Consider the following 15,711-nt stretch of genomic DNA (forward strand, 5'->3'; position numbering starts at 1 on the left):
CAGTAAAAAAAAAAAAATTGATAGCATAAAAGCAATTCCTTCAATTTTGGGTAGTTCCACCCGAAGTGGACGAACGCGAGCAGACCACGTGGACCTTATGTAGCTCAATACTTTCTCGTCCACTTGGTGGCGCACTCTCGCAGACAACGCGAGGGTGAACTCATGATTGGGTTGCACCAATTTGGTGTAAGTCTCTACCAAATATCGGGATTTAGTAAACCACAAAGGAAGCCTTTCTTACTGGCCAGTTTGCATCTTGTCGTTGGCTAATCCTAAGTCTAACGTACTGACGTGGGCGGTAACATATTGTGCCACTTCCTGTTTTTCCACTGGTGTTACGCTGTGCGTGTCCCCTGCTCTCTCTGCGATCTATCGATTTACCGATTAACTGAACAAGCACTCGATTTGTTGTAAAACTGGGTCTTACGTTCGCTCGCTACTTTAGCTTGAACTCTTATCTTTCGCGTGGATTCACGTACGGTGGTTTTGCTAGCGTAACAAGTTAGCTTAGCAGAGATGGCTTCTCTCTCTCCTTCTCCTGCTCTTGTGTAGCCCGGGCTAGGGTTAGGGTTAGGGTTAGTTACTCCTAGGGTTAGGGTTAGGGTTAGTTACTCCTCAGCCTCCTTTAGCGATAAAGTTACTTGGAATAAGTGTAGCTTGTTAGCCAGGATGGAGGCGTGGCTTAATGAGGTAGAAACTCGGCAGCGCGGACATTCTAATCTCCAGTAGTCGAATATAATCTGCCAGTCCCACTATTATATGAGACTAATTCTTACATACCGGACCTTTGAGTATTCCGTGAGGGGAAACTCGCAGCCTGTGGACCCGTTTAAATGAGGTGCTTTTGTGTCAAAACATGCTCCATTTTTTTCTATATTTCACAGTAATTGTTTCTTGAAAATGATTAGAAATCCCAGCTTGACTCTTTTCCATCTTGCTAACCCACGGTGTCTTCGACAGGGTCAGTTCACTCCACCTGAAATAAAAGCAGCTGGAGTCTTCTTCTTCTTCTTCTGGGCTCACAACCTTCGCTTCTGTTGCCTCTCGTACATTTCTTTTCCGTCTCTGTTTTTCTGCAAACGTCTCTCTTTGCGACCGCCAAAGTTCCGCAGAGGAAGTAAACTGACTTTGCCCTGTCACTCAGACACCGAGCCGGCGGTGGAGGCTCTCCTAGTCTCCGACGTCACCCGCGACGGCTTTAGCCTGGCCTGGGCGGCCGAAGACGACGCCTTCGACACCTTCGTGGTGATGGTCAGCCAGGCCGAGGACCCGGGCCAAGCGCCCAGAGAGCTGGTGCTGGGCGGCGAAGAGCGAGCGGCGGCCGTGACGGAACTCTCCGAGGACACCGAGTACAAAATCCAAATCTTCGGGCTTCTTACGGGGAGAAGCTCCGAGTCGGTAACCGAGTGGGTGAGAACAGGTGAAAGAACAGACTCCCCCCGGGGAAATCTGGACGGCTCGGCACAGTCTTGTCTTGTGTGGTCGTAACAGCATGAGACGTCACTATCTTGCTCCGGGTCGTCTTTATCGTTGTCTTCTAACAAGGTGTTAGGGTGTTGGTTCTTATTAAGAGAAAACTGTCTTCTGTATCAGGCGCTTGGATGATGTTCAGAGCTTGTCTTGTGTCAGCGGCTTTTGTGTCTGGATGTGTGAGCTCCTGAGTGGACAGCGGTGTGGGTGGATCTGTCAGGAAGTGAATTTGGAAATTTGCAGCCCTCGGCACAAATCCAGGAAAAAGGAGAAAACTCAAAAACGTGGTCGCCCTCCCACTCAGGACATCTACTCAGCACTTTCTCCATTGTGTCGTCTTCGTTCCGATATATGTCAGTGTCTGTCTTTGTAGAGTAGGATGTGTTTGGGGGGGGGGGGGGGGGGGGGGGCAGCGCCTCCCCGTGGGTAAGGCTTCACTCTTGCGTAGCACTGAGCATGTTTCACTTTTGTGTTTCCATGAAATGGGGGCAAGTTAATCCCCTCAGGTCCTGTGTCACGCAAGACACTCTGGTTTTTAGCCGTTTTTCTGGAAAGAGGGTCTCGCCGGGGCCTTCGCTGGGTCTTTGTTTCTCAGCCTCATTCTCTTTTTTTACACACTTTTGCTTTCACTCTCCACTAAAAAAACGGTGCCCTTCAGCGGTGGATCTGCTTTGGCTTCAACAATAACACAATATATGTGTGTGTTTATGTGTCTTTTTTTTTTGTTTGCACAGCACTGTGCAAACGTCTTAGACTCACCAGCAATTTATGTCCGTCCACCTCTGTGATGTTGATGTTTATGGAAGGATGTGATTGAAAATTGGATCTTATTAAAGGCGCCACATGTAAGAATGTGGCCAAAAACGGTTACTACATTCAAATTCAAAATACCGAGGTCTTTTTGGTTCCGTTTTCTGACGTAACTGGCAACCCGCGGTTGCTCGGCAGCGGAGACTCCACTGACTGCAATGGTTGGTAGACGGCAGTAGGTGGCGCCACATGCCAAAACATGATTTCAAAACATAAACATGATTTGCATTCTGCAAAATATACATTTTAATGCAAATATTTCGGCTGTACTGTTGTTGTTGGTGAGTTTTATTGATTTGATTGATCTTATGTCCAGTTGCTTTAGATTTATTACATACCGCACCTTTAACAACAATGTTATATATCTCTGTATATAAGTATATATATATATATATATATATACTTATATAAGGAAGTCAGCTCAGATATCTTACGCCTTACGAGCAGTAAAGACTAATCAGTGCTCAGGTGTTTTAGCCCGTCGCTAACTCCCACTAGCTGCTAGGTTAATAGATCATTTATACAGCCAACTGGATCTGGATCCTGCAACCTGCAAGATGGGGACACAGAGAGAGAGAGAGGAAATGAAAGAAAGACAAACTAGGGAGAGGAAGAACTAGACGATTTCCTTCAGATGCTCCGACACTCACGAACGGTCAGTTCGTTAGCAAGCTCTGCAGAACCCAGATCTAGCAAGGACACTTCTAAAACATGCAGGGCAGTGGATCCCCAGGACCAGGACTTAGAAAACCCTGGACTTGAAGATCCAGTCAAGACGGAGACAGAGATATAATCTCGTATATTCAAAAAAAGCATTTGCTGAAAGAACAAACCTGATGGTGACCACAGACTTTTGCACAGTGCTGTTCATGCAGTTTAGCAACACATCATCTACCGCGTCGTCTCTCTATGCTACGCTACGCTAACAGAGTTCTGCTTCTTGACTAAATCTGGTTTTTTTGGTCTTACTTTTTTTGTTTGTTTGTTTGTTTTTCTGCCTCCCGGTCGTTTCTGTCCTGTTCACGGGTTCAGATCTGGGAGCTCCAAAGGGAATCCGCTTCTCCGACGTCACCGACACGTCCGCCACCGTCCACTGGGCGCTCCCGAGAGCTCGCGTGGACAACTACAGGGTCACGTATGTCCCCGCGCACGGAGGTGAGTGTTTGGTCTAATCTGACTGATTTCATGACGAGACCTTAACGTCCACGCTGTGAACACAAGGAATTTGATTTAATTCCAATTTTCATTTAGAGTGGTTTTGTTCAACTTCATCAAAACGTCAGTGTTCCTGGTCAAAAATGACCACCATTGGAAGTAAACGGGGAAAAGTACAAATTTAACATATCTACGTACATTACTTTATTCATATTTCTAGTAACTTTGTTACTCGTTACAACCAAATCAAATCAAGTGTCTTTGCTCAAGGACACATATAGACTAGAAGAGCCAGGAATTGAACCCACGACCTTCAGAAAATGTCTTTTATTGCCGTTTCAGGTGTTTCAAATTCAAATGTTCAGCTCGTCAACAAAAGTCTGCTAACGAACCGTTCGTTTGAATCAGGTGTGAGTGAGAAACCCTGTTATCGTCTGCATACATATAAAGCTTTGTTTGCACCTTGTAGTTACACGTGCTAACCAGAGCCGTTTCTTGCTATATGCGGACTATGCAGCTGCATAGGGCCCCACAGCCACCAGGGGACCCCCAAACTGCAAGTTCAGACTCATATTTTATTATATTTTTGAGTAAAGACAGGTTAAAAGTACCTGTCTTTATTGGATGCATTCATTATGCATATATATTTGCAAAGCATGTAAGTGTTTGTGGGGTGATCAGAAAAAGTTAGGAATCTCTACTTTGAGTTTGAAAAAATAGGGGCCCCCCAAATAGTGTCTCGCATAGGGCCCCCAAACAGCCAGAAACGGCCCTGATGCTAACTACTCAATGGTTAACCTATATTGCTTCAAATTTCCAAAAAAAAAACGTGTATGTTGTGACGACATGTGACACATTTGTGTTGACGTAAGAGCAGCAAAGGACAATGAAACAAGAGGAAAAGTAGACAAATGTTAATTCAATAAAAATCCCTCAAAAGTTCACATCACCTGATGTAACCGAAGCTTTGAAAGCTGCAAACGTTTTTTTTTCGTCAGCCGCATCCATCCGCGCTCACATCATTTTTTAACATTCACCTTATTTTTGTTCTCTCTCTTTTTCACTGTGTCAACAATTTAGACGTCAGTGCAGTTTATTTTTTCCAAGTCGTCAACGACTTTATAGTCACTCTGAAACTTCCCGTCTCCATCAATCACTTTAAATCCTCCACCAGCTGCTGGGAAATGGCTGCACTGATGGGCCGCTTCTGCCCCCTTGTGGTCACACAGAGACATATACACTGACAGAGAAACCTGTTAAATATAACTTTTTTTTTTTTTTTTTTACTTTTAAGGCTTCGCTAAGACACTGACTGTGGACAGTTCAGAGTCTCACACTGTGCTGCCCAACCTGACCCCCGGGGTCACCTATCAGGTCACCGTCATCGCCCTCAAAGGTCAAAGGGAGAGCGAGCCGGGGTCAGACAGCGTCACCACGGGTACGGAAACACACTCACACACACACACACACACAACGGTTATAAGGTGTGTAGTACTTTATAACACTTTTATTACACACTTTATTACCAGAGGTGATTCTAGAGTCTGTAGGGGCCCTAGGCAAAAATTCCCAGGGGGCCCCCTGGGAACACCAATGAAAAATATATGACTTCAAAATATTTTTTTTTTTTTCAAAATAAATGCAATAACATGGAAAATTGTAATTGTAATTAAAATGTATGTGAAAATATAAATGTAAAGAACAATAAAATACTGTAAATAGCTTTTTAAAAAACTACATAAACTTAGTAAAAAAAAAAACATCACACTGTAAAGAACCCACATTATAAAACAATATAAATATATAGAACAATACAAATAAAATAAAATAACTGAAAAAAACAATATGCATTACACTGTAAATAATCCTCTTCATTTTCCAACTTGCAGAACGATAACTTCACACAGGTGAACTTGAGGTGGGGCCCCTTTAGGGGGGGTTTCCTACTGAGATGTCATTGCAAATCGCCCATTGTTGTTTAAGGGGGACGGGGAGGCGGCTGCTCACTGCACATTTCACTAAAAACAGCCCTCAGACTCGAGTGTCAGGGGGGGCCCCCGTATCGGCTCGGGGCCCCAAGCAGTTGCCTGCGCCTCTGTTTATTATTACATATGTCACCTGACTCTATACTGCCCACCTGTGGTCATGTCGTAAATAAAAAGGAAATCATGCATGCATGTACTTTTAAAACCAGGCTAAAAAAAATTGTTGTTTTTTGCTAGTTTTTCTTTTTAGGCAAAATGTGTGTAATGTTTTTGTGTGTGTGTGTGTGTGTGTGCAGCTCTGGACAAGCCTCGTGGTCTGACGGCGGTCAACATCACGGACACCGTGGCTCTGCTGCTGTGGCAGCCGGCCTTCGCCACCGTGGACGGCTACGTCATCACGTACAGCGCAGACTCAGGTGGCGCGGCGTCAACGGAAACGATCGCACCTTTAAATCTGTTGACGCACAACGTTCAGCAGCTATAATCCAGATGTGTCCTCCTCCTCCTTCGTCTTCCCTTGTCTCTGCAGTGGCTCCGGTGATGGAGCGCGTGTCAGGAAACGTGGTGGAGTTCGAGATGAGCTCGCTGACGCCGGCCACGCACTACACCGTGAAGATCTACGCCGTGAGAGACTTGGCCAAGAGCGCGGCCACGACCACCGAGTTCACCACCGGTGAGTGTTCCCTCTGCTTTGTTACACTTTTACTGAGCAAAATGCACGTGTTTTTTTTAACTGACACTATTTTGTTCAGACGTGGACGCGCCTCAGGATCTGAGCGCCACTAACATCCAGACAGAAAGCTGCTTGTTGACCTGGAAACCTCCTCGCGCCGAAATCACCGGCTACATCCTGAGCTTTGAGTCGGCCGACGGCTACTTCAGGGTGAGTGAGGAACCGGGAGGACACATCTGAGAGAATCTGCTGAGACAGACGCGCTAAATGGCGGAGAATGTTCTGCGTTTGTGTTTGTGTGTGTTTGATCAGGAGGTCGTTCTCAGTCCCACTGCTGTGTCGTACAACATGGCTCAGCTCAGCGCCTCCACAGAGTATTCAGTCAGACTGCAGGCCATCGCTGGACCGAAGAGGAGCAGAATCATCACCACTGTCCTCACCACCAGTGAGTACAGTCACACACACACACACGCTCTGATACATTACGATACAATACATCATACGATACACGATACGACACGATACAACATACGATATGATACAATTCAAGATACAATACAATACAAGATACGATACAACATACGATACAATACAAGATGCAATGCAATACATGTTACGACGGGATACAACGTACGATACTATACAATACAAGATACGATACAACATATGATACAAGATACGATACAACATATGATACAAGATACGATACAATACACAACACAATACAGGATACGATGCAATACGATAGGATACAGTACAAGATACGATACATGATCCAATACACAACACGATATACGATACAATACACGATACGACACAATACATGATACGATACACGATACAATACATGATGCGATATACGATACAATACACGATACGACACAATACATGATACGATACACGATCCAATACACAATACGATATACGATACAATACACGATACAACACAAATACATTATACGATGCAATACACGATACGATACAATACACAATAGGATATACGATACAATACAAATACATAATACAAATCAATACACGATACGACACAATACATGATACGATACACGATTCAATACACGATACGACACAAATAAATGATACGATGCAATACACGATACGATACAATACACAATAGGATATACGATACAATACAAATACATAATACGATACAATACTAGATACGATACAATACAAATACATGATACGATACAATACACGATACGACAATACATGATACAATACAATACATGATACAATACACGATACGACGCGATACATCAGGGGTATCAAACTCAAATACAGAGTGGGCCAAAATTTAAAACTGAACAAAGCCGCGGGCCAAGGTTGAACAAATTAACCTTTTAATAGGGACCCAAACAAGTTTTGCATTGAATATTGAACAAGCAAGGCTTATATAACTTTATAGTGACATGCAAAATCGAGTTTCAAATAATAATAATAATAATAATAAAAAAATATCAATGGCATATCAAATAAAATTTAAATAAAAATTGAATGCACCCTAAATACAGGATAAGCGGTAGATAATGGATGGATAAAAATTGAATGCCTCTTTTCTATTTGCAGCCTTCTGAGGTAAATATCAAGATAAACTTTTTCCACAGGCTAATAATAAATTTGAAAATAAAATAACAATAATGAATGAATCAAACATTCAAGCCTTGAAGTAGCAAAAGAAAGTGCATGAATAAAACGTTAATTATTGCTCAGTTTGCTACACTGATTTGCTTTAACACTGAATATGGAACAAGCAACGCTTATATAACTTAATAGTGCAAAATCAACTTTCAAAAAACAAACGAAAAAACATCAATGGCATATTAAATAAAATTTAAATAAAAAATTGAATACCGGCGGGCCAGCTCTAATGTTAATTTTAATATTGCCTCAAGGGCCAAATGAAATTACACGGCGGGCCAAATTTGGCCCGCGGGCCAGAGTTTGACACCCATGCGATACATGATACGATACACTGAACAATACACGATACGATACAATACACGATACGATATACGATACAATACAAATACATGATACGATACACTGAACAATACACGATACGATACAATACACGATACGATATACGATACAATACAAATACATGATACGATACACGATACGACACAATACATGATACGATACACGATACAATACACGTTACGATACAGTACAAGATAGGATACAAAACACAATACGATACACAATAAAATACACAATACAATACATTACGCGATACATTCCACGATACAATTCAATTCGAGATAAAATACATGATACTATTCAATACACAATATGATACGATACAAAGACTCACTCGGTCAATGTCTTCTTTCAATTTGCACATTTTTATCACTGTATTAATATGTTAATCATCCTATAACAGTGATAATATTATAATCATTTTTGTTACATCATTGTGTGTGTGTGTGTGTGTGTGTGTGTGTGTGTGTGTGTGTGTGTAGCTGGTGTGTTGTACAGACATCCCAGAGACTGTTCTCAGGCTCTGCTGAACGGCGACACGTCCTCAGGTCTGTACACCATCTACGTGGGAGGAGATGAAAACCAGCCCGTCCAGGTTAACTGTGACATGAGCACTGATGGAGGAGGATGGATCGTAAGTCCCGCCCCCAAAATATTGTGTTCATTATTATTATTATTATTATTATTATTATTATTATTATCTTAAAGATGTAGTTCACTAAGATGTTTATTTTCTTTCGCAGGTTTTCCTCAAACGCCAGAGCGGGAAGCTGGAGTTTTTCCGCAACTGGAAGAATTACACGGGCGGCTTCGGCGACATGAACGATGAATTCTGGCTCGGTAAAAAAACACACACTTTCAGCCAGAAAAATGGTTCCCAAATCTAAAATGTTTATGAGATTTAGTTTGAGTAATTTAAAATATCTCTCCTCCACAGGTTTGTCTAACCTTCATAAGATCACAGCAGGAGGTCAGTACGAGCTGCGAGTCGACCTGAGAGACAAAGGTGAAGCAGCCTACGCTCAGTACGACAAGTTCTCCGTCTCTGAACCTCGAACCCGCTACAAAGTCCACGTGGGAGGATACAGTGGAACAGCAGGTGAAGAAGACACACACATATATTTACAATTTATTTCTGATGAATCAAAGTTCCACTTCAATATTTTACATAATTGAAAATGTAATATTCAAGATGTTCTCGAAAGGTATGAGATAGTCTATAAAAGTATTATCTAGTCAATAAAAGTATTAGCTAGTCTGTAAAAGTATTACTTAGTCTGGGAAAGTATTAGCTTGTCTGGAAAAGTGTTAGCTAGTCTGGAAAAGTATTAGCTACTCTATAATATTATAATATTATTAGCTAGTCTATAAAAGTATTAGCAAGTCTATAAAAGTATTAGCGAGCCTGTAAAACTATAAGCTAGTCTATAAAAGTATTAGCTAGTCTATTAAAGTATTAGCTGGTCTGTAAAAGTATTATTTAGTCTGGGAAAGTATTAGCTTGTCTGGAAAAGCATTATCTAGTCTATAAAAGTATTAGCTAGTCTGTAAAAGTATTACTTAGTCTGGGAAAGTACTAGCTTGTCTGGAAAAGTGTTAGCTAGTCTGTAAAAGTATTAGCTACTCTATTACAGCTAGTCTGTAAAAGTATTAGCCAATGTGTAAAAGTATTAGCTACTCTATAAAAGTATTAGTTAGTGTGTAAAATTGTTAACTAGTCTATAAAAGTATTAGCTAGTCTATAAAAGTATAAGCTAGTCTGTAAAAGTATTAGCTAGTCTGTAAAAGTATTAACTAGTCTATAAAAGTATTAGCTAGTCTGTAAAAGTATTAGCTAGTCTGGGAAAGCATTAGCTTGTCTGGAAAAGTATTAGCTAGTCTTTAAAAGTATTAGCTAGTATGTAAAGGTATTTGCTAGTCTTTAAAAGTATTAGCTACTGTGCCTATAATTCAAACACGCTTTCGTGGGAGATAGAAATAGTGTCTAATTTTTATGAAAACCAAACTTGAGAGGAATAAAATCTGAATGTATTCAAACAAACACACACGTATACAATAACCTGCCACTTTATTAGGTACACCTGCTCACTGTGTTGTGTTTTTGTGTGTGTTTTTATTTAGGCGACTCCATGACGTATCACCACGGCCGTCCGTTCTCCACCTACGACCACGACAACGACATCGCCGTCACCAACTGCGCTCTGTCCTACAAAGGCGCGTTCTGGTATAAAAACTGTCACCGCGTCAACCTCATGGGACGATACGGAGACAACAGTCACAGCAAGGTAACCGGAACAGCTCACTATTTTGGTCGTGAGGTGGACTTATGGAACGGCTCACTATTTTGCAGTCGGTTTCTTGGTGGATGTATCCAACAGATCACTATTTGGAAGCCATTATGTTGGTGAAGCTCATTATTTTGGCAGTCAGTCAGGATGAATTGAACGGATCATTGTTTGGAAATTAGTCCTTTGGTGGATATCAATAACACCTCATTATTTTGCAGTCAGGCTGTTGGTGAATGTATGCAGTCGCTCATTATTTGGCAGCCGGTCTCTTCATGGATGAATTGAACGGCTCATTATTAGCAAAATTATCAGCTAGTCTAAAAAAGTATTAGCTAGTCTGTAAAACTATTAGCTAGTCTATTAAAATATTAGCTAATTATTAGCTAGTCTTGGAAAGTATTAGCTAGTCTATAAAAGTATTTGCTAGTCTGTAAAACTATTAGTCAGTGTGTAAAAGCATTAGCTAGCCTATAAAGGTATTAGCTAGTCTGTAAAAGTATTAACTAGTCTATAAAAGTATTATGTTTGTGAAGCTCATTATTTTGGCAGCCAGTCTCTTCATGGATGAATTGAACAGATCATTATTTGGCAATTAGTCTTTTGGTGGATATCAATAACACCTCATTATTTTGCAGTCAGGCTGTTGGTGAATGTATGGAGTCGCTCATTATTTGGCAGCCGGTCTCTTCCTAGATGAATTGAACGGCTCATTATTAGCAAAATTATTAGCTAGTCTAAAAAAGTATTAGCTAGTCTGTAAAACTATTAGCTAGTCTATTCAAATATTAGCTAATTTTTAGCTAGTCTTGGAAAGTATTAGCTAGTCTATAAAATTATTAGCTAGTCTGTAAAACTATTAGTCAGTGTGTAAAAGCATTAGCTACTCTATAAAGGTATTAGCTAGTCTGTAAAAGTATTAACTAGTCTATAAAAGTATTATGTTTGTGAAGCTCATTATTTTGGCAGCCAGTCTCTTCATGGATGAATTGAACAGATCATTATTTGGCAATTAGTCTTTTGGTGGATATCAATAATTCCTCATTATTTTGCAGTCAGGCTGTTGGTGAATGTATGCAGTCGCTCATTATTTGGCAGCCCGTCTCTTCATGGATGAATTGAACGGCTCATTATTAGCAAAATTATTAGCTAGTCTAAAAAAGTATTAGCTAGTCTGTAAAAGTATTAGAATGTATGGAGTCGCTCATTATTTGGCAGCCGGTCACTTCCTGGATGAATTGAACAGATCATTATTTGGCAGTTGGTCTGTTAGTGGATATAGATGGGAGCTCATTATTTTCGCAGGCAGTCTCTTGGTGGATGAATTGAACGGATCATTATTTGGCAATTAGTCTTTTGGTAGTTATCAATAATACCTCATTATTTTGCATTCAGAATGTATGCAGTTGCTCATTATTTGGCAGCCGGTCCCTTCGTGGATGAATTGAACGGATCATTATTTGGCAGTTGGTCTGTTGGTGGATATAGATGAGAGCTCATTATTTTGGCAGTCAGTCTCTTCATGGATGAATTGAACGGATCATTATTTGGCAATTAGTCTTTTGGTCGTCATCAATAATACCTCATTGTTTTGCATTCAGAATGTATGCAGTTGCTCATTATTTGGCAGCCGGTGCCTTCGTGGATGAATTGAATGGATCATTATTTGGCAGTTGGTCTGTTGGTGGATATAGATGAGAGCTCATTATTTTGCAATCAGTTTCTTGGTGGACCTAAAGAACAGCTCACTATTTGTCAGCCAGTCTGTTTGGTTATGTTTAGAACGGCTCATTATTTGGCTCATTATCTTGTGTCTAGATGACTTTGAGGAAATGAAGTAACTTGTTTTTCTTCCTCTTCCTCAGGGCGTGAACTGGTTCCACTGGAAAGGCCACGAGCACTCGATCGAGTTCGCCGAGATGAAGATCAGACCCTCCAACTTCAGAAACCTGGAGGGACGAAGGAAACGATCATAAATGACCCGCAACCCACCTCCCCCCCCCCCCCCCCCACAGCACCACAGCACCACCACCATCACCGACCCCTCCACTAACAAACAACACCGCTACTTCTCTGTCAGGACTCCGCCCCCTTCCTCCAGACAACCACCACCAACACCCGCCCACATCCACCCGCCCACCCAGCAGCAACCAAAGCCACTGCCGAGAGCCTCACTGCCTCCACACGTCTCCAGCCGTGATCTTCCTTCCTTCCTTCCTTCCTTCGTCACACGGCCGCGGAAAACGACGCAGTGCTGAAATCAGTTTGCATGTTTTTAAACACAAACATAACAAAAACACAAAAAAAACTGGAAATTCAAATCGAAACCCACGCAGATTCTTCTTCACGCACCAAAGAGAGCGGAGAAAACATCGTCACGGCTTTCACCACGTCAGAGGAAGGACAGGAGTGTTTATGGTTCAGTGTTTTGGGTTCAGGGTTTGTTTTCTTTTCTTTTTTTTGCTTAAAAACTGCAGAGATCATTTTTTCCGAGGGATTGTCGCTAACCGTGTCCACGTGCGGTTCTGTACGTGTGCGACGTATGCATCTGTTTTTAAAACCTTCCACGAAAAAACACAGAGAGAATCCTCAGATGTCACACATCTCAGGTGTGTTCATGTCTTCGCTCAGTGTCAGTGTCACTTTTGTTCTCCCCTCTCGTCTCCTTCGACACAAGCCAACGTCTGATGGACAAAAAAAAAATCCAATAGGAAAGTATTAAACCGGCCACATCCCATAATCTTCAAGATGTTTCCGTTGATGCTGCGTTCCATTTGTAGTCAGAACTTGGGAATGTTCTGTAACTTATGCTTTTGCCCATTTTTCCAGAAAAACTTCCAATATCTGGCAGTTATTTACAATTTACTACTTTTAACAAAAGGTTTCTCTGCCGACAAAACGCTAGCTTCCTGAAACATCGGCAGTGAATTTACCGTAATAACCACATGTTGGCTTTGATGTGCAACTTCGCAGCTTTCAGAAACAGTTGGAATTTTTCCGATAGCACAAACTGTCGCGCAACTACGGTAGCGCAAAGTATCGCTTGTGCAAACGCGTCGTTAGCGTTACGCTAGGTGTTTAAGGGTTTTAAAGGAACGCCCCGCAAATTTGGATTTCTGGAGTTCGGATTCCTTTAGTAGCATTTCCGTCGTATTTGTTTCAAAGTAAATCAGTCAGACACATTGTAACGTCGACATGTAGCGTTGACGTTGTGTAGCATTGACATGTAGCGTTGACGTGCTGCTCCACATACCACGTCGCTATAGACTGGTCTTGCTAACATCGTTCCGTAAGTTTTCCCGACTTCTCTCCGGAAACGCCTCCGAACTCCTGAGTTTCCGCGTAAAATGGAACGCAGCATTATTCCGTAAACTCCCCCCGCCCCCCTGAAGGCATCACACTACTTCTACTACCACAGTATTATTATGTTTTTTAAAAAAAATCTAAAGAGCGTCAGAGGACAAAAAGGTGCAGGAAAAGCTTCGATTCGTCTGCTCGTGTGAACGCGCAGGCAGGACCTACAGTTTATCGCTCGGTGTACGATGAAACGCGGAGATCGCGTTTTTTTTTGTTTCTTTTCGTTGAGAAATGTGAATATAACAGTACATACTGTAAATGTGGAACAAAGGGAATGTTTCGTTGTTGTTGACACAAAAAGATGTTGATGCTGAAAACAATAATTAAATTTAAGAAAAAGAAAAAAAAAAAAAAGGCCAACTCTGATCAAAGTCCATGATTAAAGTCTCTATGATTATGTTGACGGAAAAAAAAAATAGGCCAAAACTAGAGAACTAGTTACTGTTAATACCGCTCCCCTGACCCCGCCCCCTGACCCTGCCTCCGCCCCTTGCCCCGCCCCCCTGCTACAGCAGGATACTAAACCACTGACCTTCTAAAGAATGCCTGTGTAAATTAAGTCTGTTTTTATTGTTTTGTTTGTTTATAACTGGGTGAACAAGTGTTTCTCTGTAAGCTGTATTACAATAAACAGTTTGTTTAAAAGGAAGAAGTTCAGAAAGTCATTTGTTGTTTATTCACTCAGCAGCCGCCGTCTTCCTCAGTTGCCGTGGCGATAAGTTTATTCCTTTTTATCGCAAAACTCCTCACGAACATTCACATATTATGCATATTTACATCCAATAACGTGACTCATCATAATATAAGCACTTTAGCTGCTAAATTAACATTCCAGAGGTGGAAAGTAACGACATACATTTACTCAATTTACTGTATTTGATACCTTTTTTTGTGTATTTTGTATTTTTTAAGTACAATTTGAAATCAGGATTTTGTATTTTACTTGAGTACGTATTGACTCAAGTATTGTAGTTACTTTATAAATCCTATCCGTTGCTGAGTAAAAATAAAAATTCAGCACAATGAAGACAGTACAAGTACATTTCAAATGAACTACTTTTTACTTCTGCTTCAGTACATTTTCAGATGACTACTTTTACTTCAACTTGAGTAATATTTCATCAAAGTATTGGTACTTTTTACTTGAGTACAATATTTTTGTACTTTTTCCACCTCTGTACACAAGTAGTTTAGATCATGTTTGAGAACATGTAGGATACAATAATAGTTAATAGTAAAGATTGACAAGAATAATAACCAGTCATTTATTTATTTATTTATTAATTTAAGTGCAATATATTGTCATTTTTCATACTGTCAAGTTTTTTATACTGTAGTTTTCTCATCAGTGCAATATCCATATCCTTATTTAATATCCTTATTTAATAGCTCAACCTTGTTTCCTTACACTATAAATACCATGTGCATACTGTGTATATTCTGCAGACCGGTTATAATGTACATTCTACATTCTATTTTTAGACCTATTTTTATAGTCAGTGTTAATATCTTTATATATTGTACTTTATATATTCTATTTCTTTTTGGGTAATGCATGTTTATTATTTATTATCCTTATCTTTATTGTCTTGCTGCTGTAACACTGTAAATTTCCCCACTGCGGGATGAATGAAGGACTATCTTATCTTAACAATAGAAAACTAATGCTTTTAATGGAATTCCAATTCAAAATAAGACAATAACAGACATTAAAGAACATAAAAGCAGTGCCAGACCAATTATTTAAATTAAAGATTAAATTCTTACATTTTTAAATGTAGTTTTACCTAAATAATTCACATTTGTCCCTAATCCTCTTCCGTAGTCAAAACGTCATCTCTGCAGTGTCTTTTAAGTGCTCCGTCTTGGCCCCGCCCCCTCTGGGCGTGGTCTCCTGTGTTTTCTTCCTGTGTCGGAACTCTTCAACGAACGCGAGAGAAGCCGAGTTCGCGGCCGTGAAACAACAACAAAACAA

General features: G+C 40.7%; 1 protein-coding gene across 2 annotated transcripts in view; it reads left to right on the forward strand.

Annotated features, from left to right (window-relative positions):
- tncb (tenascin Cb) overlaps positions 1 to 14,349 on the forward strand; it is a gene marked incomplete at its 5' end in the record, with an annotated part of 44,033 nt that extends 29,684 nt beyond the window's left edge. Inside the window, 12 exons of one of the 2 annotated variants that reach the window (XM_083904898.1) lie at positions 1,145 to 1,420; positions 3,313 to 3,446; positions 4,741 to 4,873; positions 5,717 to 5,836; positions 5,950 to 6,093; positions 6,173 to 6,303; positions 6,406 to 6,538; positions 8,577 to 8,728; positions 8,838 to 8,934; positions 9,032 to 9,193; positions 10,216 to 10,379; positions 12,245 to 14,349. In XM_083904898.1, the coding sequence (XP_083761024.1) occupies positions 1,145 to 1,420; positions 3,313 to 3,446; positions 4,741 to 4,873; positions 5,717 to 5,836; positions 5,950 to 6,093; positions 6,173 to 6,303; positions 6,406 to 6,538; positions 8,577 to 8,728; positions 8,838 to 8,934; positions 9,032 to 9,193; positions 10,216 to 10,379; positions 12,245 to 12,355 (1,757 nt within the window). In that variant the 3' untranslated portion in view covers positions 12,356 to 14,349. The remainder of the gene's footprint in view (positions 1 to 1,144; positions 1,421 to 3,312; positions 3,447 to 4,740; positions 4,874 to 5,716; positions 5,837 to 5,949; positions 6,094 to 6,172; positions 6,304 to 6,405; positions 6,539 to 8,576; positions 8,729 to 8,837; positions 8,935 to 9,031; positions 9,194 to 10,215; positions 10,380 to 12,244) is intronic. The other variant, XM_083904899.1, reaches the window with a different exon arrangement.
- Between the last annotated feature and the right edge of the window lie 1,362 nt (positions 14,350 to 15,711).

Source organism: Microchirus variegatus, assembly GCF_963457635.1.
Source record: "Microchirus variegatus genome assembly, chromosome: 18".
NCBI classification, from domain to species: domain Eukaryota; kingdom Metazoa; phylum Chordata; class Actinopteri; order Pleuronectiformes; family Soleidae; genus Microchirus; species Microchirus variegatus.